Source organism: Carassius gibelio, chromosome B16, assembly GCF_023724105.1.
Source record: "Carassius gibelio isolate Cgi1373 ecotype wild population from Czech Republic chromosome B16, carGib1.2-hapl.c, whole genome shotgun sequence".
NCBI classification, from domain to species: domain Eukaryota; kingdom Metazoa; phylum Chordata; class Actinopteri; order Cypriniformes; family Cyprinidae; genus Carassius; species Carassius gibelio.
The window spans coordinates 4,788,269-4,813,472 of record NC_068411.1 but is presented as its reverse complement, the minus strand read 5'-3'; the positions used below and the strand labels follow the sequence as shown (position 1 = coordinate 4,813,472).

The 25,204-nt window shown below is 35.7% G+C and overlaps 2 protein-coding genes across 5 annotated transcripts in view; one reads left to right on the top strand and one right to left on the bottom strand.

The window, feature by feature from the left end:
* The window catches only part of atg5 (ATG5 autophagy related 5 homolog (S. cerevisiae)), a 34,612-nt gene extending 12,533 nt beyond the window's left edge, over positions 1-22,079 (bottom strand). The window contains exons 1-7 of one of the 3 annotated variants that reach the window (XM_052578451.1): positions 21,997-22,079; positions 20,948-21,102; positions 20,723-20,850; positions 19,706-19,784; positions 19,470-19,632; positions 13,141-13,235; positions 19-136 (exon numbers count right to left, since the gene is read on the bottom strand). In XM_052578451.1, coding sequence (XP_052434411.1) covers positions 19-136; positions 13,141-13,235; positions 19,470-19,632; positions 19,706-19,784; positions 20,723-20,850; positions 20,948-21,055 — 691 coding nt within the window. In that variant the 5' untranslated portion in view covers positions 21,056-21,102; positions 21,997-22,079. Of the gene's footprint in view, positions 1-18; positions 137-13,140; positions 13,236-19,469; positions 19,633-19,705; positions 19,785-20,722; positions 20,851-20,947; positions 21,103-21,277; positions 21,297-21,996 lie in introns of those variants that run through there. The other 2 variants (XM_052578452.1, XM_052578453.1) reach the window with 2 other exon arrangements.
* A 725-nt stretch (positions 22,080-22,804) lies between these two features.
* med18 (mediator of RNA polymerase II transcription, subunit 18 homolog (yeast)) lies at positions 22,805-24,809 on the top strand. Of its 2 annotated transcripts, XM_052577528.1 has the most exons (3): positions 22,805-22,957; positions 23,083-23,213; positions 24,086-24,809. In XM_052577528.1, exons 2-3 carry the CDS (start codon positions 23,141-23,143, stop codon positions 24,637-24,639), a joined length of 627 nt encoding a protein of 208 aa, XP_052433488.1. In that variant the 5' UTR covers positions 22,805-22,957; positions 23,083-23,140; the 3' UTR covers positions 24,640-24,809. The 2 variants fall into 2 exon arrangements, with proteins under 2 accessions (XP_052433488.1, XP_052433487.1); XM_052577527.1 differs by having other exon boundaries at positions 22,885-23,213.
* The last annotated feature ends 395 nt before the right edge of the window (positions 24,810-25,204 follow it).

Sequence of the window (25,204 nt, the reverse complement as noted above, 5' to 3'; positions counted from 1 at the left end):
ATTATTTTTTCAGCTCACCTTCCGCACATATGGCAGCAGGAAACAGCTCCTTCAGCAGGTCTCCCAACGTAAGCGTGTGGCCTTCAGGAGACACTGGTCGGAAGAGCTTTTGGATGAACGGTCTGTCACTCATCGTCTAAATTGAGACAAATATGAAACCCATTTGACTGATTATATTAGTAGAATCACAGTGTAAAGTTCTCAAACATGTGAACTTGTTTAAAACCCAATTATTTATTGCTGCATAATTATCAAAAGTGTTCATGTGATAAAGAAATTTAACAGCCTACTCTTCACATAACAGATCCTGTAGGTGGCACTTGGTCTATATTTAAATGACTATGACAGTTTCTTTATAGTCGACAGTAAACTGTATATCAGTATGAAGTATGTTTGTTTGTTTATTAAGTTTTTTACGCCATGTTAGCATCATGGCTATTTACATGGCAAAAAGGTTCAGTATCATCCATAAGATTTACATTATATAAAACATTTCAACTTAACATAAGATAGAAAATCTAAAATACATTTGGGTGGTACATTTTCAAATATTCCATGCAAGCATGTTTCTGAATAAAAGCGTTTTCTAGCAGCATCATAAAAATTACAATTCAGCAAAATATGCTTGATAGTCAAAGGAACTTAACATGAAAGACATAAAGGAGGAACTTCGCTTATTAATAAAAACCCATGGGTAAGTCTTGAATGCCCCAGTCTACACCTAGTAAAGCCAACTTGATCATGTCTTGATTTAAAATTGAACTAATATAGTTGAGCCACCAGAAGGTCGATGTATGTTTGGACCATATGCATTAAAGCTAACAAACTTTTTCAAAGACAAAGGACTGTCTGGTGACAAATGAGTTTCTTGGAGGCAAAAAGCAAAAGGGTTGAGAATCATAACTAGTCTTTGAAGTTCTGCAAAATTTGCCTTTGCTCTACGACAGTTCCACTGAATAATACTGGTATTAATTATGTTGGTAAAACAAGTACTTGGCCTTTACTCCTACTTTTAGGAGAGGAACTCCGACTGCAGGAAATTGTGGGTTCCGCCATGTTTAGTATGAAGTATGTAAATAACAGTAAATTAAACACTACTTTAAATGAATGCGGCTACTGTTTTAGCCATTTTAGTTTGTAAAACAGTGTCTGCATAGTGTCAACCAATTTATGAACAAGACTGGGAAATGAACACTCTACTTCACATTGTCATTGACGGTGAAATTTGAGCTTGTTTGAGCAGGACATGAGCATGCAACTCACAGCAACTAATGTTGCGTAATGGCAACAACATCTCAGATAGACAGATAAGTAAACAAACGTGAATTAACAGACTTTTGAGCTATTTGTTCCTGTTTTGTACACTCTGTCATATAAATTATTATTGAAGGGTGGATTATTTATTTTTAACAGCAGACTGAGATAACAGCAGAGTGTGTATCTTTGCTCCATAAGCTGAAATTCTGATAGCATTAATATAATAATTATAATAATAAATAAATAAATAAAGATTTTGCATGATTGTGCTTGATAGGTCACTTTACAAAAGTTGTGTTTCTGGCAGTTCCAAAACAAATAACAACCTTAACCATAGAAAGTGAAAAGTTCAGAAAGGTCCTAGTCCGCATTTGTGAAAAGTGAAAATTCTGTTGTCTAAATGCACTGATCCCAAATTAATAATCCATCCATGCATCTACTTTCTTACGATCAACTGCAAACGACTGATTTCTGCTAGTTGATTTCTTACTTAAAAAACACTCAAGTTATTCGACTACTCGTGGTTCATGCTACTGTAAATTAAAAGACATTAAATATGTATTCTCAATAAACACTTATTATAAGCACTTATTACATATGTAAATTGTCAAAACCTTATAATTATGACATTAAATATTAAATTTTTTATTTAACAGCTACATCTGTATTTGTATCTTTAACAATCACAAAAAAAATTCTTATCTGCATTTGGATACAGCATCGTACAGTTACTTTATAAGTACGCTATGACTCTATTTTTTTTCATAGTTATCACTGAACAAGTATGCCATGTTAAACTAAAATAATTTTTAATTTCTAAAAAATAATATTTATCATGCAAGCAGAGAGATGTCATGACAAACGTTTAGTGATCATTCGAACTCGACTGAATCAATTGAATGCGCACATAAGCGAGTCCTTCTGTGAACTTCCCTAAACAAATGTGTGTGTGCAACGCAAACCAGTAAAAGATAAAGATGCAAACAAGTAGGCCAAATAGAAAATGTATCTAAGTTGATTATTAGCGTACTCTTGAGACTGAGAAGCGCAACACGGCTGTTTGATTGGTGAGCGCACCGTGCTTATTCCATTCATTCCTATCATATCGTAGCCTAAGGTTTAAATCATTGCCTTTTAAATATATACAAATAATAGAATGTGTATGATGTATTATTATAGGTGACTACTCTTACCAAGCTCTGACTTCTGAGAGATGCACGGAGAGGCAACAGCAATGCAGTGTTTGATTTGCGCTCTTTTCACTCATAAAGTTTACTTTCATTCACTTCACACTCTACTGAATGACTTTAGAGGTCTGTGTATCATATTGCGCTGATCCCCTGGCTCAACTGTTATCTAGCAAACACCTGACAGCTTCAGCCGAGTATTCAGGCAGAATTATTCCTGTTCCGTTATTCGTTTTTGAAGCCATTATCCATGCCATTCCGAATAAGGTATGCTTCGGACACACTCCTAATTATTAAATTACACATTGTAATTTTACATTAAACATAGATAAGGTCATAGAAAGTTACAGTTACATGCAATATTGTAATCCTAAAATTCACATCGTACTTGCAAACTCTGTGCATGCATTATTGTTAATGCATGCTCGAGTAGTCGATTGTTTCTGACAGTACCGACTAGTGATTGAAGTAGTTGATCACTCGACTACTTGATTAGTCTATGCAAGCCCTACTGCAAACTAACATACGATTATTTTAGCTTTTTTTTTTTTGTACAATAGAAAGTGAGAATGGGGTTTCTTTTGAGAACTTCATGTTGAATATTAACAATATTTAATAAAAATAAATTATTAATAATAATAAAAAAAACTTTTAAAAAAAGAGTTATTTCAGATGATGAAACAGATGCATGTGTGGTGGATGTACAGTATATACTAGAATATTGGAAAGCTAAGAATCACCAAACAACAACAACCCCAGCAAAGTCCAGTGACGCAGATACAGCACACCCTAACACAATGACTACATACACCAACCACCTACACTGAAGGGAGTACACTTTTCCTTTGAGCTTTCTCGATTTTCTTTTCTTTTACAGTGCCTTGCAAATGTATTCTTTACCCCTTCATTTTTTTCCATATTTTATTTTTGTTGCTGCCTTATGATAAACTTCTTTAAATTACTTTTTTTTCCCCACATCAATCTTCACTCTATACACCATACTGACAAAGCAAAAACAGAATTGTCACAACTTAGTACATTTATTTAAAATAAAAAAACTGAAATAAGTACATTACATAAGTATTTTATATTATATATAAATAAATATTTAGCTGAAGCACCTTTACATTCTCAAGTCTTTTTTGTTTGCTGCAACAAGCTTTGCTCATCAGCATTTGGCAATTATTCCAAAAGCGTGAATCCTCAAAAGGGAAAACAACTAAACTTTTCTAACACCGTGTCTACACCGGATGCAATCGGTGCTATGCGACGTGACAAAACACTATAGAACCACTGATCTATAATAGAGATTGATTATATATAGATCAGTCAACACAACTCAGTAAAATCCGCTGTCTACATTGGGTGTGGCATGACATGACACCACAAATCCCTGACAGTAAATTGCTTTCAAATGATTTTCCACCGTCGCTTAGTCACGTCCAGTGTAGAGTCTTTAGCTGATGTGGCGCGGCGCCACACAACAACTGTCGTGTCCAATGTAGAGACTGTGTAAGAAGAGATGACTGAGGATGATGGTGAATGATTTGCAGATCCTCAGTACCACTGACAAACATATAATCTTGCAAAATGTGTTGAAGTACTGCCGCTCCATAGTATAGAGTATGTGTGATCGCGAATCTCTAAAGTGATAGTGAAACTAAAAAGCGATCATGCATTCAAAAAGGGGATGGGATGAGGGATCATGATGCTGGTGCAACATCGTTATGTCTATCAGCCATCAGCAATGGACAATCTCAAACCCTAGTTTTCCAACCCTAGTTTTCATGTGTCTTAACTGAAGGGAGGGTTGAGTTTGGCCACACCGCCATAAAGACTGGATTGGTGTTGCTCAATTGCTCAACTAGAGTGACCATCAAGTTCTTGGTCACCAGTCTAACCAAAGCCCTTCTCCATCAGTTGCTCAGTTTGGCCAGCTCTAGAAAAAGTTCTGCTTGTTTCAAACTTCTTCCATAAAGGGTAACAGAGACTATATGCTTCAGTGAATCTTCAATGAAGCAGAATGCTTTTCTGAACTCTTCCACAGCTGTGTGGCTTCACACAAACCTGTTTCTGAGCTCTACAGGCCGTTGTTTTGACCTCAGTGGTTGGATTTTTCTTTGATATGCATTATCAGCTGTTAGACCTTTTATTAAGATGTGTGTGCCTTTCCAAATCATACCCATTCAATTGAATTTGCCTTAACTTCACTTAAAATGTAGTAACATCTACTAGCGAAATGAATGCTCCTGAGATAAATTTGAACTGTCCCTGATAAGGGTATGAATACTTATGCAATGGAAAAATTGTATTTTTTAAATTTTTAATAAATCTTTTAATATATATATATATATATATATATATATATATATATATATATATATATATATATATATATATATATATACAGTCTTGTTCAAAATAATAGCAGTACAATGTGACTAACCAGAATAATCAAGGTTTTTAGTATATTTTTTATTGCTACGTGGCAAACAAGTTACCAGTAGGTTCAGTAGATTCTCAGAAAACAAATGAGACCCAGCATTCATGATATGCACGCTCTTAAGGCTGTGCAATTGGGCAATTAGTTGAATTAGTTGAAAGGGGTGTGTTCAAAAAAATAGCAGTGTGGCATTCAATCACTGAGGTCATTAATTTTGTGAAGAAACAGGTGTGAATCAGGTGGCCCCTATTTAAGGATGAAGCCAACACTTGTTGAACATGCATTTGAAAGCTGAGGAAAATGGGTCGTTCAAGACATTGTTCAGAAGAACAGCGTACTTTGATTAAAAAGTTGATTAGAGAGGGGAAAACCTATAAAGAGGTGCAAAAAATGATAGGCTGTTCTGAGACGTGGAAGAAAACGGAAGACAACCATCAAAATGGATAGAAGAATAACCAGAATGGCAAAGGCTCAGCCAATGATCACCTCCAGGATGATCAAAGACAGTCTGGAGTTACCTGTAAGTACTGTGACAGTTAGAAGACGTCTGTGTGAAGCTAATCTATTTTCAAGAATCCCCCGCAAAGTCCCTCTGTTAAAAAAAAGGCATGTGCAGAAGAGGTTACAATTTGCCAAAGAACACATCAACTGGCCTAAAGAGAAATGGAGGAACATTTTGTGGACTGATGAGAGTAAAATTGTTCTTTTTGGGTCCAAGGGCCACAGGCAGTTTGTGAGATGACCCCCAAACTCTGAATTCAAGCCACAGTACACAGTGAAGACAGTGAAGCATGGAGGTGCAAGCATCATGATATGGGCATGTTTCTCCTACTATGGTGTTGGGCCTATTTATCGCATACCAGGGATCATGGATCAGTTTGCATATGTTAAAATACTTGAAGAGGTCATGTTGCCCTATGCTGAAGAGGACATGCCCTTGAAATGGTTGTTTCAACAAGACAATGACCCAAAACACACTAGTAAACGGGCAAAGTCTCGGTTCCAAACCAACAAAATTAATGTTATGGAGTGGCCAGCCCAATCTCCAGACCTTAATCCAATTGAGAACTTGTGGGGTGATATCAAAAATGCTGTTTCTGAAGCAAAACCAAGAAATGTGAATGAATTGTGGAATGTTGTTAAAGAATCATGGAGTGGAATAACAGCTGAGAGGTGCCACAAGTTGGTTGACTCCATGCCACACAGATGTCAAGCAGTTTTAAAAAACTGTGGTCATACAACTAAATATTAGTTTAGTGATTCACAGGATTGCTAAATCCCAGAAAAAAAAATGTTTGTACAAAATAGTTTTGAGTTTGTACAGTCAAAGGTAGACACTGCTATTTTTTTGAACACACCCCTTTCAACTAATTGCCCAATTGCACAGCCTTAAGAGCGTGCATATCATGAATGCTGGGTCTTGTTTGTTTTCTGACAATCTACTGAACCTACTGGTAACTTGTTTGCCACGTAGCAATAAAAAATATACTAAAAACCTTGATTATTCTGGTTAGTCACATTGTACTGCTATTATTTTGAACAAGACTGTATATATATATATATTTTTTTTTTTTTATGCTTTATTATTATGGTGTATGGAGTGTAGATTTTGGTGGGGGTGGGCAAATTTAAAGCAGTTTAATAACATAAGGCAGCAACAAAACAAAACGTAAAAAAAAAAAAAAAAAAATGAAAGGGTATGAACACATTCACAAGGCACTGTTTATGTAATCTTTACCCAGTCAGCATACATGACTACAGCTGGGAGAAATGGCATCTATGTCATTTCAGTGTACCCACTTTTCACACCAATTATAGAGCGCTAACAACAAATAATTAATTTGTTAATATCTTGTCACCTAGCAGCTGTTTTTGTAACCCACAATAGTTGGGTATAATGTTGTGAATTGCTGAATAAGATATTGAGGGGATTAACAGCCGGCAGTCACGGCTTAGTCTTTCCTTTGGCCTTGAGCGAGTGAGCGAGGTGTCGAATGCTGAACAGGATCCAGTTTTCACACACAGCTTGCATGTGGTCAGTGATAGAGGGTATCATTCTGTAAGATCTGGACCTGTGGTGACAAACAGTGGCCTGACAAACAATAGGAGTCAATCTTGGAACTGTGAAAAGGAAACTGGTGACACAACGGCTCAGGTAGTCCAGCTGACACCGACACCCCCAGGTCTCAGGAAGAGAAGGTGTCTCAGGATGCTACGACCTCGATCAGGTTACCAGAAAAACTGACTCACTGCTCACTTGGACCAAGATCATCTCCAGAGTCAGAGAAGAGAGAGTGTGAGAAGTGACAGCTACTTCGTTGCATTTTTAAACGGCAGCATTAATTATTGACCCCAGCATTATCCAAAAGGCTCCTGATACTGATGAGAAGTGTGATACTGTTGGTGCCGACACTTTCTTTTCAACTCCCCTGACACCCTAGCTGGCAAACCAGCACATGAACCACACAACAGACATCATTAGCCTTTCTCCAAAAGCAAGAGGCCAGAGAAAAGAGATGCTCTCCGGTCTCAGTGCTCATGATCAGAGGCTAGGCTGTTCTTTAGAGTATGCAGATGATTATAGGTTCTTTAAGCAATAATTGGAGTCTAAAAGACAAAGTAAGTCATTAAGGGAAGCAGGTACCCCCTGAGCCTTCCCCTAAAGACATGAGTGGTAATAGTAAATTAAAACATCCATGACATTTGAATATTCAAACTGTCAATTCAAAGTCCAAACAATATTAGTGCAGTCTAAAAATATCCAACTGCTGAAACATTTGAATATACAAAAAAAAAAAAAAAAAAAAAAAAAAAAAATATGAATGAATGAATGAATGAAATGAAATGAATCAATGAATGAAAAATATTTCATTCATCCATGAATGAATGAATGAAAAATATTAAGTCAAATAACAATCCAACGTGCTAAAAAAGACATATATATATATATATATATATATATATATATATATATATATATATATATATATATATATTATATACAAACTGTTCAAACAAACAAATATTCAAATGGTGAATTAAAATAATCAAATAATCATTCAAATTACAAACATTTGCAATATGAATTTATAACATTCAAACTGTCAATTCAAATACTTGCATACTGAATTCTCCAATTGGACATTCGAGCTGTCAAATCCAGCATTCAAACAACTGACTGCAAAATTAAGGCAAGGAAATTGCTGAAAATAGCATTCTGGGCCAATTAATTTAACTGATTTCACTTTTCGAACTTTAGTTAATGTTAGTGTAATGTTGCTGTTAGAGCATAAAGTATCTGCAAAGTTACAACGCTCAGAGTTCAATGCAAAGGGAAATATTTTCTTTTAAAGGAATTGCTGTTTAAGGACTACATCTGGTAGGGACTACAATAGCCGCGTTTTCACTGGCGAGCAGTGGTGGACGAAGTACACAAATCAAGTACTTGAGTAAAAGTACAGATACATATGGTAAAATATTACTCCAGTAAAAGTAAAAGTACTCCTTTTTCAATTTTACTCAAGTGAAAGTACAAAAGTACTCAATTTTTTATGTACTTAAGTAAAAAAGTACTGCAAGATAGATGTTTGCAATTTTACATAGGCTACTTAATTTAATTTTATATTAGCACATTTTTTTATAATCCTACTGCTCAAAATACCCGGGGTTTTTTCCAAAATAACCACTATATGGAGTCAAGATATATTTTTGTTGTTGATATGGACTACGCTGATTAGAGTAATGTTCACTGTGAAGCTTACACTGTGATGTACCTGAGAGAAAACAGAGATGACCATCTGATTTTCACCAGTAAGAAAAAAGTATTTTAAAGTTTGTTGTTTTACAGAACATCAAAGTTACAGTACAGACCAAAAGTTTGGAAAACTCATACAAAGAGTTTTCTTTATTTTCATGACTATGAAATTGTAGAGTCACACTGAAGGCATCAAGGGCTATTTGAGCAAGAAGGAGAGTGATGATGACCTGGCCTCCACAGTCACCGGACCTGAACCCAATCCAGATGGTTTAGGGGTGAGCTGGACCGCAGACAGAAGGCAAAAGGGCCAACAAGTGCTAAGCATCTCTCGGGGAACTCCTTCAAGACTGTTGGAAGACCATTTCAGGTGACTACCTCTTGAAGCTCATCAAGAGAATGCCAAGAGTGTGCAAAGCAGTAATCAAAGCAAAAGGTGGCTACTTTGAAGAACCTAGAATATGACATATTTTCAGTTGTTTCACACTTTTTTGTTATGTATATAATTCCACATGTGTTAATTCATAGTTTTGATGCCTTCAGTGTGAATCTACAATTTTCATAGTCATGAAAATAAAGAAAACTCTTTGAATGAGAAGGTGTGTCCAAACTTTTGGTCTGTACTGTATATATGACATGATAATAAGGCCTGAAGTTAGGAAGAACATTTTAAGGAAAAAAATAATAAAAAAAAATTCATAATGATTTTTTCCTTCTCAAATCTTGTCTGTGGTTTAAAAACACCCCTGGCCAAATGGGGTGCATCTCTTCCCACTTTGATAATTACTGTAGTTACCATGTTCTGAACATCACATCCTTTCTTTTCTAACCAGATGTTATCTATCTATCTATCTATCTATCTATCTATCTATCTATCTATCTATATATATATATATATATATATATATATATATATATATATATATATATATATATATATATATATGGCTGAATAAAAATATTTGGACATTTATAAAAATTACATCAACTTAGCACCAGCAAGCTTGTTAGCTAGACAGTTAGCATCAGCTAACAATATTTACTTATTTTCAGTACGGTTATGAATAAACATTCATGTCTGTCTACTCGTCTAGTTAATCCAAACAATATACATATGTATAACGTTACTGTCGATAAACAATATAAAAACAGACGTCACATAGGACATTTTAATAAAACTGTTAACATTACGGCAGCGGTGAATTTGAACATGCATGAGTTATTGTATTTAATCTGTGTTGTTTTAAGGTTTTTGTTGTTGTTGTTTTTTTTACCTAAAATTGATGTGTCTGCATCGTCTGCACTCGAGCATTTCAGTGGGCTTAAATAGATCTCTCTTTACAACGGATTTAGTTCCCAAACAACTGACAGTTTTGACCTAAATATGTTATAATAATTAATCCAAAATTTCGACATAACTTACTTTTAGCAACATCAGATGCACGCGCGCTCACAAGATCTCCCGGTTCTTACTTCTGTAGACTCGCACTTAACGGTTCATTTGAATCAGTGAGTGGTCGACTCCAGAACAGCTGCAATCGGATCATTCTAATTCGTAAACGAATCGTTTGGTGCGATTCGCGATCCGATTTAAAAGTTTATTTTGAAAAGACTCAGTTCGTTCATGATGAATCAGACACCGCTTCTGCGTGTCGGAGCACGTGATATAGGGAGTAACGATATGTTTTATGAAATGTAGTGAAGTAAAAAGTACGATTTTATGCTTTGGAATGTAGTGAAGTAAAAGTAAAAGTTGCTCAAAATAAAACTACTCCAGTGAAGTACAGATACTTGAAAAATGTACTTAAGTACAGTAACGAAGTAAAGCTACTCCGTTACTGTCCACCACTGCTGGCGAGCTTAAACAGGGTGTGCTAATGCGTGCCAGGGCCAGTCGCGTTTCCACTGTCACGTCCGGGGCTTGATCGTGCCTATGTACGCTAAACATTAACGTTACCATAGTAAACATGGTAAATGCAACCACTTGGAGAAATCAGACGTCAGCTTCTTATTCTCTATCACAATTGTGTATTTATTCAGTAACATATTTTATCTGACGTCTTGTCTGAGTTTAGCTCCACGTAGCATAACCTATCATCAAAATATAATAGCCTAATGATTTTTGTTAGGGAGCTTTTATAAAAATAGAGAGTCTGTGCTGCGGATCATTTTAGAAAGCTAACAGCTATAACAACAGAAATATATAAAATATATATATATATATATATATATATTTTTTTTTTTTTTTAATTAGTTTGGAATTAGAAAATGGGAATTATTTTAACAGGGACAGACCTCAACCTGAAAAAAAAAAAAAAAACAGCTACATAATTTATGCATTTCATAAAAAAATAATAATGTTTATATTCCTAGAGCTTTATATTCATGAAGGGTTTTTTAACATTATGCCATTATATTTATCGATGCATTACACTAGATGATCAAAAGCAATAACCAAAGCATCTGGAAACATTTTGATCATTAAGTAGTTCTGCCCCAAATGTTTCAGCTACTTTCAAAACATGATGACACCTAGCAAGTTTCAATATCATGATTTTAGCCCAAACTATTCAGATGTTTTAAACTATTTGTCATATTTATTGATCAGTAGGTGATGATTTGCCAGTAATGTGCTCAGGTACCATTAGACTTGTGCCGGTATTCGGTAATGCGATATATTGCCGTCATTAATATGCACGATATTGTTATCGTGGGCACTTCTAAATACCGTGAATAAATATACATTACAAATTATTTATAATTTGGAATGCATTTTAAGAATAGTATTCTCATCAGCTGTTTAAAATGCACAACATCGCTGTATGCTGCTTGAAAGAGAGCATGCGCTCTGATGTAAACAAGCACAGATGAGAAGCACATAAAGTAACACGTGAGAGACGCGCTGAATGAAAGCACATTCACTCTCTGACAGCAGATGGCTAAATGCAGCCCTTACCCTTAGGGGTGTAACGGTACGCAAAAATTACGGTTCGGTACGTACCTCGGTTTTAAAGTCACGGTTCGGTTCATTTTCGGTACAGTAAGGGAAAGAAATGAAACATTAAACTGCAGGTTGTTTATTACTATAAACTTTTTTTAACAATTTGTTTACATTTTTTTTTTTTTTTAAACACTGCTGCAAAGTTCTCCACTTAATAAAATACTCTAAGTCTCAAACCAATATCACATAATAAAATATAATGAAAAATATAAATAAAGAACTATGATTACAGTGCAGCATTACCAATCCCAGCTTGTAGGCCTGCTCATATTTAAAATATATATATAACTTTTCCAAAGTGTAAAGTGCAGCATCAACACTTTAAGTTTTAAGACCTGCTCAGATTTCGTTATTTTTGTTGGCCCGATTGGAATAAAGAGCAAAAGTCTGTTTAAATGCCGATGGGAGCTGCGTTTGAATTACGGCCGTTTTTTTCCCTAGTTGTAGCAATGTTCACACTTGCGTGATAGCTTTTGAAAACTTTAGAATCAGCTGCATGAAAATGTACCTATGTTCCGCACACAAAATATTGCATTCGGTCATTCGGTGCACACGTCGCATTTATTTAGAACCAAGCACCAATAGAAAACATTACCGTCTACAGCCTCGAGAGGGCGCTCTATGTTCTCAGTGTAGACCAGAGGAGCACTGAGCAGCATAGAGCGTCCTCTCGCGGCTGTACACGGTAATGTTTTCTCTTGGTCCATTTCTGTCAGTTCATGTCAAAGTAATTTTGATAAATGAGTCAGTCACACCTGACTATAAGTCGCAGAACCAGCCAAACTATGAAAAAAAGTGCGACTTACAGTCCGGAAAATACGGTAATCTTACATAACCATTCAGATTTGTGTTTTCCCTATGGTGTTTATTACAGAGCCAACTACTGAAATATTTAGACTTAATAGGCTATTTATCTTCAAACATTCATTTTTTTTATTTATTTATTTTTTATCTGGACTACAAATGCCTTAGATATTGTTTGAAAGTGTTTTGATCTTTTATTGTTCATTCACACTTTACATTATGGCTTCATTAGTTAACATAAACTGCCAATGAAAAAAAAATTCTGAACATTCATTAATCTTTTGTATTCCAATATTTAATAACACATTGTTAAAATTGAAAGTTGCAACTGTGTTATTTAATGAGCTAACATGAACTAAGACTTGTATTTTTTTACAAAGATTAATTACTTCTATAGTAAATGTAGCTATTGCTCATTGTTTAGCTGTGCATTTATTGAATGAGGACTATGCGATGTCCGAACTGATTACACTATATTTTATGTATTGCACTGTATTTTATGTAAAATCATTTTCTATTTTTAAACTCTCTTAAATTCATTTTAAGTAAATGTTTAAATCATTTTCATTTTCAAGAAGCAGGTTTTTTTTATGGTTTACGTTAAGACTGTTCTATTCATATACTTTTATTTATTGTGGAACTCATTTTAACAGTACAGTACATGACTGCAGAAAGTAAATGCATGAGGAAATACCTGATATATTCTAAAGGGGATATAGCGGAAGCCTCCCTCTTCGGTAGGATACTCCATGAGCTTACGATTCATGGCCCAGAACTGGTCGAATTTATCTGATAAAAGAAAGAAATTGTTTTAATCAATGACAATAACTCATCTTTCATTATGATTCTTTCTCAAATTATGCAGCACAGTATTGTACCAACAATTAGAATTTCTTTCTTCCATGGGGAAGCCTCAGTAACCATTTACTTTCAATGTATGGAACAAAAATTCAATGAAAGTGAATAGTGGCTACGGCAGTCAGTCCCTAACATGTGTCTAGCATCTCTTATTGTGCTTCACAGAAGAAAGAAAACAATTTAGATTTACATATTTCAAATAAAGGTGCATTTCACACCAAGAACAAAATACTATACTATATTAGCATCCACAGCAATGGCCAATAACATTCTGTTTATTATGAGCACATGATGCTGTTTTGTTGTCTGCCATTTAAAATGCTTGAGCACTTTAAAGTCGGACAGATTCTACCTGGCTGCCATTTATACAGCACATGTATTTACTGTTATTCAGCTGGAAAAAAACCTTCTGAAAGTGATTCCACTGATACCATTCCTCTGTGTTAGTATCATTACAGCTGTGAATTATAGTTGTGGATTTCCCTATTCTAATAGAATTATAATGATTATTAAAATGTTATAGTTACAGTTGATAACTTTGGAATAAACGGGCATGAGTTCTGAGCTAAGCCATGTGTGTTCTGTCATGCTGGCTGCGTTCTCACATGTGCAGGTGAAAATCAACATCCGCTTAGAAATTGTTACTTTCTCTGCTCACACAGCTGTGACAGTGTGTTATCAAAACATCTATGCTTCTGAAACTTACACCTCTCTCAGTTTATCTGCAGAGCTTCACATTTTCACCTTTAAATTAACTACTGAAACCACTGCCTAAGCACTGCCTTCATCACACACACTTATTCTCAGATGAAAGTGTGGGTTTGAAGTTACTGAAGACATTATCTTTAAAGCTCAAAGCTAGAATGCACCACACAACTTTTAAACTATTACACCCATAGATGAAAATTTGCTGAAAACTTTCTCGGGACATCCATGATTTTTTGGGCAGATTTATAGGAAATTAGCATTACGTCATGAGCTCACTTCAGAGGATCCACTGTTGAGCATGTGATATAATGCTACATTTCTCCAATTCTGTTTGAATGAAGAAACAAACTCATCTACATCTTGGATGGCCTGAGGATGAGTACATTTTCAGCATTTTTACACTTAAAAAAAAAAAATTGGGAAAACTATTTTTTCAAAATCTGAACAGATTTTCTAATTATTCATACACGTTCCAACTTAAACGGTTACAGAGGAAAAAAGTGGACTTCATAAACTAAACAACAAGGGATCACACAAACACAACAAACTCAAGCAAAAGCATGCGCCTCATTGCTAGGAGACACATGAAAATTTAATACAATATCTGCTCTAAAATCATCTCAAAATATTTTATGTCCTCCGACTGGATGGAATCATAGTCTAAATATCAGAGTATGTAATTTTCTATGAAATCTGTCAACTATGACAGCTAAAAATCTCTAAACTGGCTATAAGGCCATCCTTAAAAATTTCCTTTAAAAAAAATCCTTTATTTTATTTTTTGCTTTTAGTCCAACCGACTTGCCAATTGTAAATTTGCGTTAAAACCGAACTCTTCAAACAACTAATACAAAAGCAATAAAATAATATTAATTATATTTAAGTAAGTATTGTAAATATATAAATTTCCTAGGCCTACATAAAAACGAAGGCTATCTTCCTTGATTAAAAAAAACCCTCTGATGTCATCTGTTTACACTATTGGTTAACGGATGTCACACTATGGCCTGTGCGTTCGCTTCGTCCCATATTCTCATTCATTGTCAGAGTCAACGGTTCGTGCTTGGTAATGACGGCTGCGGATGCTGTAAACAAAATGTTCGCGGTCACTGTTCAAAGTCATATGGGTTCAGGCACCATAGTACATCTAAAAACTGCATTAAAACAGCTCGACACCGCTTTAACTTGGCACAAAGTTCTGGAAAAACTGCTAGGGGCTGCACAATATTGGGAAAAAATGACATTGCGATATTTTATTTTTCTGCATTATATATTGCGATATGAAATCTAATGGGGTGCGATATGAATAAAAATGGGGTGAGCACACTTACATTCTGATTTTAAATGATTTAAACATCGACACCATCGTGTCAATTGATTAATATGCACGAGGGAGAGAGAGCAAGACAGCGCTTGTGTTGTTTGAAGACGGTGAGCGTGTTGCCGGGGCTCGCTCGCTCGCTCTCTCTCACTCTCTCTCTCTCTTCCGCCCTCTCTCTCTCTCGCGCGCGCTCTCTCTCTCTGCCCTGTTAAACTGACAGGACTTAAAAACACATGCAAATGATAAACTTTCACTCTAGGATGGTTTAGCTGTGCAATTAATCCGCGAATCACATACGTCAAGGGCCCGGGAGCAGCTGGCCCAAACAGTTAATGAATAACGGATCAACTACAACAGCCTATATCGCACATCCTGCGATGTGACTATCGTGGATTCGTACATTGCCATATCGATGCTTAAACGACACATCGTGCAGCCCTAAACTGTGCCCAGACCTTTTCCCATCCTTCTCCTGTCTAGTCTAAAACCTTGACCATATCGGCTGTCACTTTATGTTCGAAAATCTATTGCACGAATCGATTGGACCAACCAACACAAGTTTTGAAAACGAAAATAGGAAATTCATTTTAACGACCTTCTCTCAGAGCTTCTGCCTTTTTTTGGAGCGCGTCCAGTTTTTTTGTTTGTTTTGGAACACGCGTCACACAGCAACTACAGCTTCGGACACACACTCATAACAGCAAATAATACTTCTACACAGTGTTGCTCTTTTTAACAACAGAAATGTGAATTCTGCCGGTATTCAGACAGTCTCATGCATACAGATACAGATTCGGGCTAGAATCGCCTAGGGCTATCAAAATAGCTGAAAAACTAAATTCCAATTTTTTACTTACATTTACATTTACATTTAATCATTTAGCAGACGCTTTTATCCAAAGCGACTTACAAATGAGAACAATAGAAGCAGTCAGGTCAACAAGAGAACAACAACAGAATACAAGTGCCATGACAAGTCTCAGTTAGTCTAGTATAGAACGCATAGCCAGGTGTATATAATTTTTTTTTCTTTTTTTTTTTATTAAATGAAAAAGACAAGAAAAGGAAAAGTACTGGTGTTAGTAGGTTAAGTGCAGGTGAAAAAGATGAGTCTTTAGATGTACATTAGATTACTTAAATATGAAGAATGGCATCTACGCTAATATTTGTCTGTTTCTCTCTTGTTCCGAGGTCACCGTGGCCACCAGATCCAGTCTGTGTCCAGATCAGAGGGTCACTGCAGTCACCCGGATCCAGTATGTATCCAGACCAGATGGTGGATCAGCAACTAGAAAGGACCTCTACATCCCTGAAAGACAGCGGAGACCAGGACAACTAGAGCCCCAGATACAGATCCCCTGTAAAGACCTTGTCTCAGAGGACCACCAGGACAAGACCACAGGAAACAGATGATTCTTCTGCACAATCTGACTTTGCTGCAGCCTGGAATTGAACTACTGGTTTCGTCTGGTCAGAGGAGAACTGGCCCCCCAACTGAGCCTGGTTTCTCCCAAGGTTTTTTTCTCCATTCTGTCACCGATGGAGTTTCGGTTCCTTGCCGCTGTCGCCTCTGGCTTGCTTAGTTGGGGTCACTTCATCTACAGCGATATCATTGACTTGATTGCAAATTAAAACAGACACTATTTCAACTGAACAGAGATGACATAACTGAATTCAATGATGAACTGCCTTTAACTATCATAACTATCATTTTGCATTATTGAGACACTGTTTTCCAAATGAATGTTGTTCAGTGCTTTGGCGCAATGTATTTTGTTTAAAAAACATGAAATGCAGTGGGATGGGGAACAAAAACTTAACATAAAGTCTCAAGATATTTTTTAAAAATTAAATGAAATACATTAATTTTACATGTCTTTCTAAACATGTGGATCTCGTGTGAGACGCGAGTCCAACGGTGTCCCACTAGAAAATTCACGAAATATGCGTTCTGTGTGAATGGCTTGGTTTCAGTTTTGATGTGAACAAGATCTTCTCCACGTTGATGTTCTCTTCTTCTTTTTTTTTTTTTTTTGTAGTGGCTTCAACTGGGTAGGCTAACATAACCTTATAATGCAATGCCACATACATCGTCATTGCATCTCGTGCGCCACTGATAAAGATCAAGTATACTTCGGCCATCCGTACACTGTCTGCATTATGTCCTTTTCATCATCCACATGCGGGCATTTTTTGAGACAGAGTGGACGGTGCGCGTACACGAGGTGAAAGATGAGACAGCAGCTACTGCGGCGAGATGGAATGGAACACGGACTGTGAAGTACCGAGGCTCATAATGCAGCTTCCTTAATGCACACCTAAAATTCGAATGTGGATTTTTATTTTAAATTCGAAATTCGATGTTTTGTTTTTTTTGACAGTCCTAGAATCGCCTATATGATTTTTTGTTGTTGTTGACATTTCTAATCGAAAACACAGCCACGTTGAAGCCTACAGTAAATGTTTTGCATTATGGCAGTCCACCCTGCTTATTGTTTTTCGAAAATGTTGCACTCCTGTTTGTCATTGTGCACGTAACTTCATGCCAATAAATCATCAGAAATATTGGTCTTTACATTCGTCCTGCCTGTTGTCCGTTGATTTACCTATTTTTGGTGTTATTTGCCGTATATAACTTATTTAGATTTTACAATCGATTCAATGAACACTTGTCACTCAAATCAAACAGGATTTTTTTCACTACAGTGACAACCCAAGAAAGCAAAGTAAACAGTCTCTCATTTGTAGGTTGCATTGATACCTAGTGGTGGATGCTAGTAAAACAGTACCTCATTTTTTTTCTTCTCAACTGATATTCATGTAATAAACATGTTTTTGACAAAAAAAATTTATTTCGTTTGTGGTCTATATAGCCTGCATCAAAATGAGGTTTGCAATTATGCACCCAAAGGCACGGGTTGAAGACCCAGTCAGTGACGTCACGATACTAATTTGTTTAAATGCATACCTACGTCATCACCATCACCAAAATTTTCCTTTTTTTTTTTTTACATTGAAACTTGAAAAAAAAAAATAGACTGACCTAACGACCCTTTTTTTTTTTATTACTGTTACTGCAAACCAAAATATTTTCAAGGATGGCCTAAGTTTCTGCAGTTACCGTCAACTCATTCAGTCGGGAAACTGGGGCAAAATGCATGGGCAAAAGTTGAGTAGTGTATCCCAGCTTTAAAGGCGTTGTTCACTCAAAAAAAGGAAATCCTGTCATCATTTACTCACACTCAAAAGTTTCTTTCTTCTGTTGAACATACAAGAAGATATTCTAAAGAATGTGGGTTACCAAACGGTTGCTGGTCTTCATTGACTTCCATAGTATGGAAGAAAAAAATATGGGGAGCTACCCGCTTTCTTCATAATAGGCCAACTTTTTTGTGTTCAACAGAATATATAAATTCATAAAGGTTTGAAAGAACTTGAGGGCAAGTAAAGGATAGTTTTCATTTTGGGGTAGCTTATCCATTTAAAGCAAGACACAGCTAGTTTCTAAATATTTCCCAGCTGTTGACAGTATTTCCTGAATTATGGAGCAATAAAAGAGTTATCCAAAATCTAATATTAAATTAAACAATGTCTATCATTATTATTATTATTTAAACCTAACATTTTTTAGAAAACTTTTCATAAAAATCAATTGTTTTAATTTATAGTGATTATCCAACTAAGGAAGTATAGAGTTATATTTTATTTTAATATTCCCACATGTATTATCTTGCCTTACAGAGTATGCACATGAAGAGTGCAAGCAAAACGGATATATGAACGTCCTACATGTTTTCTGTCATTTGATTGACTGTTTAAAGAAATGGCTTTTTAGTACCACCTACAGGTTTAGGTACTGTTTGGGTTTTTTTTTTTTTTTTTTTTTTTTTTTTGTAAAATCTATACTGATCTTTATATATTAAACGTAAGAATAAACTTAAAATTGTTAGTAATATTTCAAGATGAACACTTACTGAACTTAGGGTTACGGTTAGGGTTAATTATCCATTCATGTTTTTTTAGCAGGCTTTTGTATAGTACTTTATTATCCATGCATCATTTTAGAGGGTTGTAGTAGGTTAACTTACAAAAAGAAAGAAAAAAATGTGAGTATCAAATATGTCAGCAGTTCTTACCGTTCTGCAGACCCATCCACAGTTGTTTATGGTCTTTCTTCTGCATGTCGTTGATGACTTGGCCTTTGTGTTTGAGTGCATCTGCCTCTTTAATGCATGACATGAAATGCGCTTCTATCACAGAATTCGATGCGCAGTGAAGCAAGTCATCTTCTGGGAAGTTCTACAAAATAAAGGCAATTACAACTGTAGGATATTAATAACTTCATGAAAAATAAATGATTGAGTCTACGCACCTTAAAGTGCACTGTGACATTCCAGGGCAGAGCTGTGTTTGAAGCGTGGAGATCAAACAAAACGCCAATGGGATAGTGCCTTAAAACGATGAAAATAACACATTTATAGTCCATCAAGAAAACATAAGGCATTAGCAAAACCAATCAGGGAATTACTCAAAATGTGGCAAAAATCTAACAGCTCTCGTTCCTCAAGCAAGCAGAGATCTCATCCAAAAGCCTTGTTTTGTCCTGCCACCTAGTGGTACAAGACAAAAGTAAACCTATATCTCACACCATTAATGGACTAAAACTAGCTGCCTGGATTTAAGAGTGTAAAACATCTATAAAAAGGAATAAATCAGATCTGTGTACAAGTGTTGGACATAAGTAACCACATATATGCATCAGCTAAGAAAATGCCATCGAGAAAGTACTGTAAACAGCCTCTAAATGATCAACATGATGAACACTTTCTGAAAAAAAACTTCGTGCATAATATATGTTTTTGTATAATTACTTGATTATCCATATCCATTAGAAAAAATAATAAAAAGAACTGTATCAAATATGAATGATTCATCACGCTTTTGAGGAACACACATTTGTACTAGGGTGGTTTCTTAGCTGATGCATATATGTGTTTATTGACATCCAGCACTAGTACTTAGATCTGATTTATTACATTTCATAGATTTTAAAACTCTCACATCCAGGCAACTTTGTATCTGTTAGTCTTGTAATGGTCGGTGCAATGTATTGCGTTGCATTATTTGTTTTGAAACTACAGACTTCTGTTCTGATCATAAAACAAAGTATTTAAATATCTTCTTCCCAAGACATATTATTGGAATAATGATATCCATATGCATTTTGTATAAGTGACCTGCATTCAGCCTTAATTGTTTCTGGACCTCACTTAGTTGAGTAGCTGTGCAAGTGACTTTGGATGAAATCACCCGCAAAATGAATGAATGTGAAAATGAGTTTGTTTAGATTAAACAAGAGGTTTGGAAACACACTTTCAGCTCAACATACCATTTGAGAGGCGTTCCCTCGTATTCTAACCACATCTCCTCCACGTCTTCTGCCTTCATGACTCGGAGGAAGTGTTTCTTGACTTTATCAGTGACTAGCGTCAGGTAACTGACCCGTGGGAGGAGCAGCTGACAGATTGACAGAGAGAAACAGCACAGGTCAGGTGACATGAGACTAACCGCTCTACAGCAGAAAGAAAGAAAGAAAGTCGGACTCTTAACTGACATAGTAGGGTTCAGCCTCTCTCTCTGTGGTTTCCTCTGGAGACAGGGTGAAACAGGCCGGGATCCTGCCGAACCACACATCTCGGAGGACATCCTTGTCATCTGCCATTATTATTACCTCTCTAGGTGACACATACAATGTATTCAGTTTCTGAGCTGTTTAGAACAAAGAACTTCAATATTTCATAACACCAAGCAGTTCTGATAGTAACTTCAGTGATTTTAAGTAAGTGTTTGAATATTATGAAATACATTTACAACTGTGAAAACAATTAAAAGTAAGTCTTATGTAAGTAAAAATCCTAATGAATGCATTGGCTCAACTAGTGACCTGCGTTTGGGCTGGCACTATCTGTTCCTCTGATTAACATCAGATGGGTGGAACTGAGATTCAGCAGTTCAGAAACAGACAAACATAGACAACATCAGGAAGTAACCTAAAAAAACCTGGAATATCTCTGAAAATTGATATTCATTTTTCCACTAATGTGTTTGCTTTATAGTTAACCACTTTAATTTTCACGAACTCCACTACTTTTTTATTTATTTTTACTACTGATGAAACATTTGAGATTAGAAAATGACTTTATAAAATAAAGGTTTAGGGTTGTCCGAATTGTACATTTGATGTATTCGTTTTTATATTTTTTATTTAATACTTTCTACTGTTTTGAAAACCATATCTCAGAATGAGAAAACAGCTTCTAGTCTAAATGACTCCAGAAATAATTATTAATAGAGGAAATTAAATGTAATCATAAGTAAAATATTAGCTCTGCTAACATTGGGTCTAGTGTTATCATGTAAATTAACGTCGTTTATGGCATACAGAAGAACCATGACAATCTTTAAATCGACACACTGTAAAACCGTCTGATATAATCAGGTATTAGTGAAACTGTAACTATGATCATGTTTGAAACACAGAACTGACAGAACAACATTACACACGACGAGACACCTCTGGAACTATTAACGATACCAGAATGCCTCGAACTCAGAAACTACTGTATCCACACATTAATAACAGAAAACAGAATAACAAATTACATTCATTAGATGTCTACAGGAAGCGTTGGGCTCATTTTTAACACCAAGCGGTGTCATGTATCCCTAAGATGGCACGTACCTTCAAAATAAAAGTCTCTAACGTTACACGTTAAACGCTGTCATTGTCTTTCACAATAAAAGTCGCAGTTAATCTATGCGTTCATTCCACAGTTCTGTTTACAGTAATTATATATATATATATATAGGGATATATATATATATAGGGATGTCACACATTATTATTATTTCACATAAACAAAACACATTTACCAAAATTAGAATTGCAATTTCATTCAATTCATAATTTGAGTTATTATTGGCGGAATTTCAGTTTTCATACATTTGAGTCGTAAATGTTATAAACGTTAGTATGAAAAAGAGACCCCTTTAAGTCCGATAGATGGCGCGAAACGAACGGGAAAAACCGTCAATCGTCACTGCGCGTGCGCGTTTTGCACATTGGGGCAGCCGAGTGACATTTTACATTTGTGCATTTATCAGATGCTTTTACCCAATCCAAACGCAATGCTCTACCACTGAGCCACAGGATGTTGATGGCATTTTAGACAAAAGCATAATGGGGAGACGTGAAACTGGAAAATGTGAATATTGTAAAATGGAGGAAGATTATATGATTAAATGTCAAAGATACGGAAAGGAAAGAAAGATACTGATTGATGTTCTCAAGGAAAATAAAGAAAAACTTAATTTCATTAATATTTTAGGGAATAAAACCGGAAAAACTAATTTGAATGAATTATTTAAAGAACACGGAATTATATCATATAATAATTTAGTGGAGATAAAGGTCCTGATCAGTAGGTGGCGGTAATGCACCTAATTAAGTTGTATGCCATCCGCCATTAAACACCATCAAGAAGAAGAAGAAGAAGAAGAAGAAGAAGAAGAAGAAGAAGGAGCCAAACGCATAAACTGTTTGGAATTTGCTTTCATATAACAAGTAAAACATACGTTATTTTGCATTTATTATTCAGGGTTTATACTGGCTGGTGGTGTTTTGTTGTTAATATTTTACTGTTTCTCCAGATCTTTTGTTGTGTGTGTTTATATACGATTCGTTTAAAGCTCAGGTAGTTAAAGTGTTAAAAGACTTGAAGTGTCCAGAAGAGTCAGTTTCAGAGTGATGGAGGCTCCTCCGGTCACTGTGATGCCCGTCACGGGTGGAGCCATTAATATGATGGAGTATCTTCTGCAAGGTAAACACCAGTTCTTTATTATAACCTCACTACTGTTATTATATCCCTCAGCCATCTAGTTTATAGTTATCTGGTGAGTATTTGAAACTTTGTTGTATGAGAATTTCTTGTGTAATTCCTTATGATAAATCACTCATTGTATTGTATTTCGCATTTCTAAATATTTTGTTTAAAATGGTCTGCTAAATAAAGAAATGTAAATAATTCATTACAATAATTATAAGCAAAAACATTTTGTGAGGTTATTTTTTTGCTTTAACTCCTGCACAAATTTCAGGGATTACTGGTAATCATTCTGTTGATTTTAATTTGATAAAGAAACATTTGAACAGAAGCATGTATGGAAGCCTGTTTCCAGCATGGAAATAAAAATAATAATAAAAAAAAAAGCTTATTGCGACTTTCATCTCACAATTCTTTTCTCATTTTCATTTCTTTTTCTTTTCCTTCAAAAAAGTCCTACAAGACGTTTTTTTTTCTGACAATTTTGAGTTTTGAGTCTCTTTATTCTGAGAAGATAAGTCAGATTTGAAAAAACTTGCAATTGCACACACACACACACACACACACAAAAAGAAAAAAAAAAACTTGGCTTTTTTTTTTTTTTATTCCATCATGGTTGAAAACTATTTGAGATATATAAACTCAGAACTGTGAAATGTAAACTTGGAATTATGAGGGGAAAAAAGTCAGAATTGTTTGTAAGTTTATAACACAGAATTGTAACAGAGTTATAAACTGCAATTACCTTCTTATTTATTAATTCCATGACAATAAAAGACTCCCATAAATGTGTCACTGTTTTTTTTTTTTTCAAGATTTGTAAAGTTATATCTTCTAACTTTACTGTTTTGTTGATTTTTTCGACACAGGCAGTGTACTGGATCAGTCTATGGAGAGTCTCCTACATCGACTCAGAGGTCTGTGTGATAACATGGAGCCTGAGAGCTTTGCCGATCATGAGCTGGTGTATCTGCTGAAGGGTCAACAGGGCAACCCGTTCATGTTGCGTGCGCGCCGCTCGCTTCTTCACCCCACTGCCCCCTGGCATCTGCGCTATCTAGGTCAGCCTGAGGTGGGCGACAAAAGCCGTCATGCATTGGTGCGCAACTGTGTGGATGTGGCTGCCTCGCACAGCTTACCGGAGTTTCTCAACGAGATGGGTTTCCGCATGGACCATGAGTTTGTGGCCAAGGGTCAAATGTTCCGGAAGGGTGCCATGAAGGTGGTAGTGAGCAAACTGTTACGTGTCCTGGCGACAGGAAACACGGAGAACACAGAGCCACTCTCTCTGTCGTATCTTGTTGAGCTGAGTGTACTGGCTCCTGCGGGACAGGACACTGTGTCTGAGGACATGAGAAGCTTCGCAGAACAGCTGAAACCTCTGGTGCACCTTGAGAAAATTGACCCTAAAAGACTTATGTAGTGTGACTTCATTTGAGAGTTTTGCTTGTGTTATTATGATGATGGGTATTTTATGGTAATTGAATGATAAACATTCAAAACATGTATTTTTAGCAACTAAATAAAACTGAAATAACTGAATGATAAAATAAGTGACAAATAAACTTCTCATTTGAGTCATTTCCTCCCTTTTTTCGCTTGGTGATTTCAGTTCTTAAGCTATTATTTTTAAGAAAAAAAAAAAAAAAAACATTGCTTCATAAGACTTGGACATAAAGTTAATCTGTGTAAATTCTTTCTTGTGTGAATTGTTGCTTTCCACTTCAAACATCTGGTGTGACAAACAGTGTGTTTAAACAGCATCCGTCAAAGCCTGCAGTTTTCCTAATGATTTCATTTTCAGCGTTATTAGCCTCTTCAGTGTTCTGAAGTACTTATTTTGGTCTGGTTATTAAAGTTTTGAAATCACTATGGCACATCCGGTTAGAATGCAAGGACTCTGATGTCTCTTATTAAACATTTATTCTCCACTGTAGATGCAAGTATAGGTGTGGTTTTCTAGTTGCACACACAAACTGGAAATAAAC

Bases quoted from the DNA above. Each gene is read 5' to 3' on its own strand.
- med18 (XM_052577528.1), top strand. From the start codon at position 23,141: ATGGAGGCTCCTCCGGTCACTGTGATGCCCGTCACGGGTGGAGCCATT. The intron at 23,214-24,085 runs GTAAACACCAGT...TTTTCGACACAG, and splicing joins GATGGAGTATCTTCTGCAAG to GCAGTGTACTGGATCAGTCT.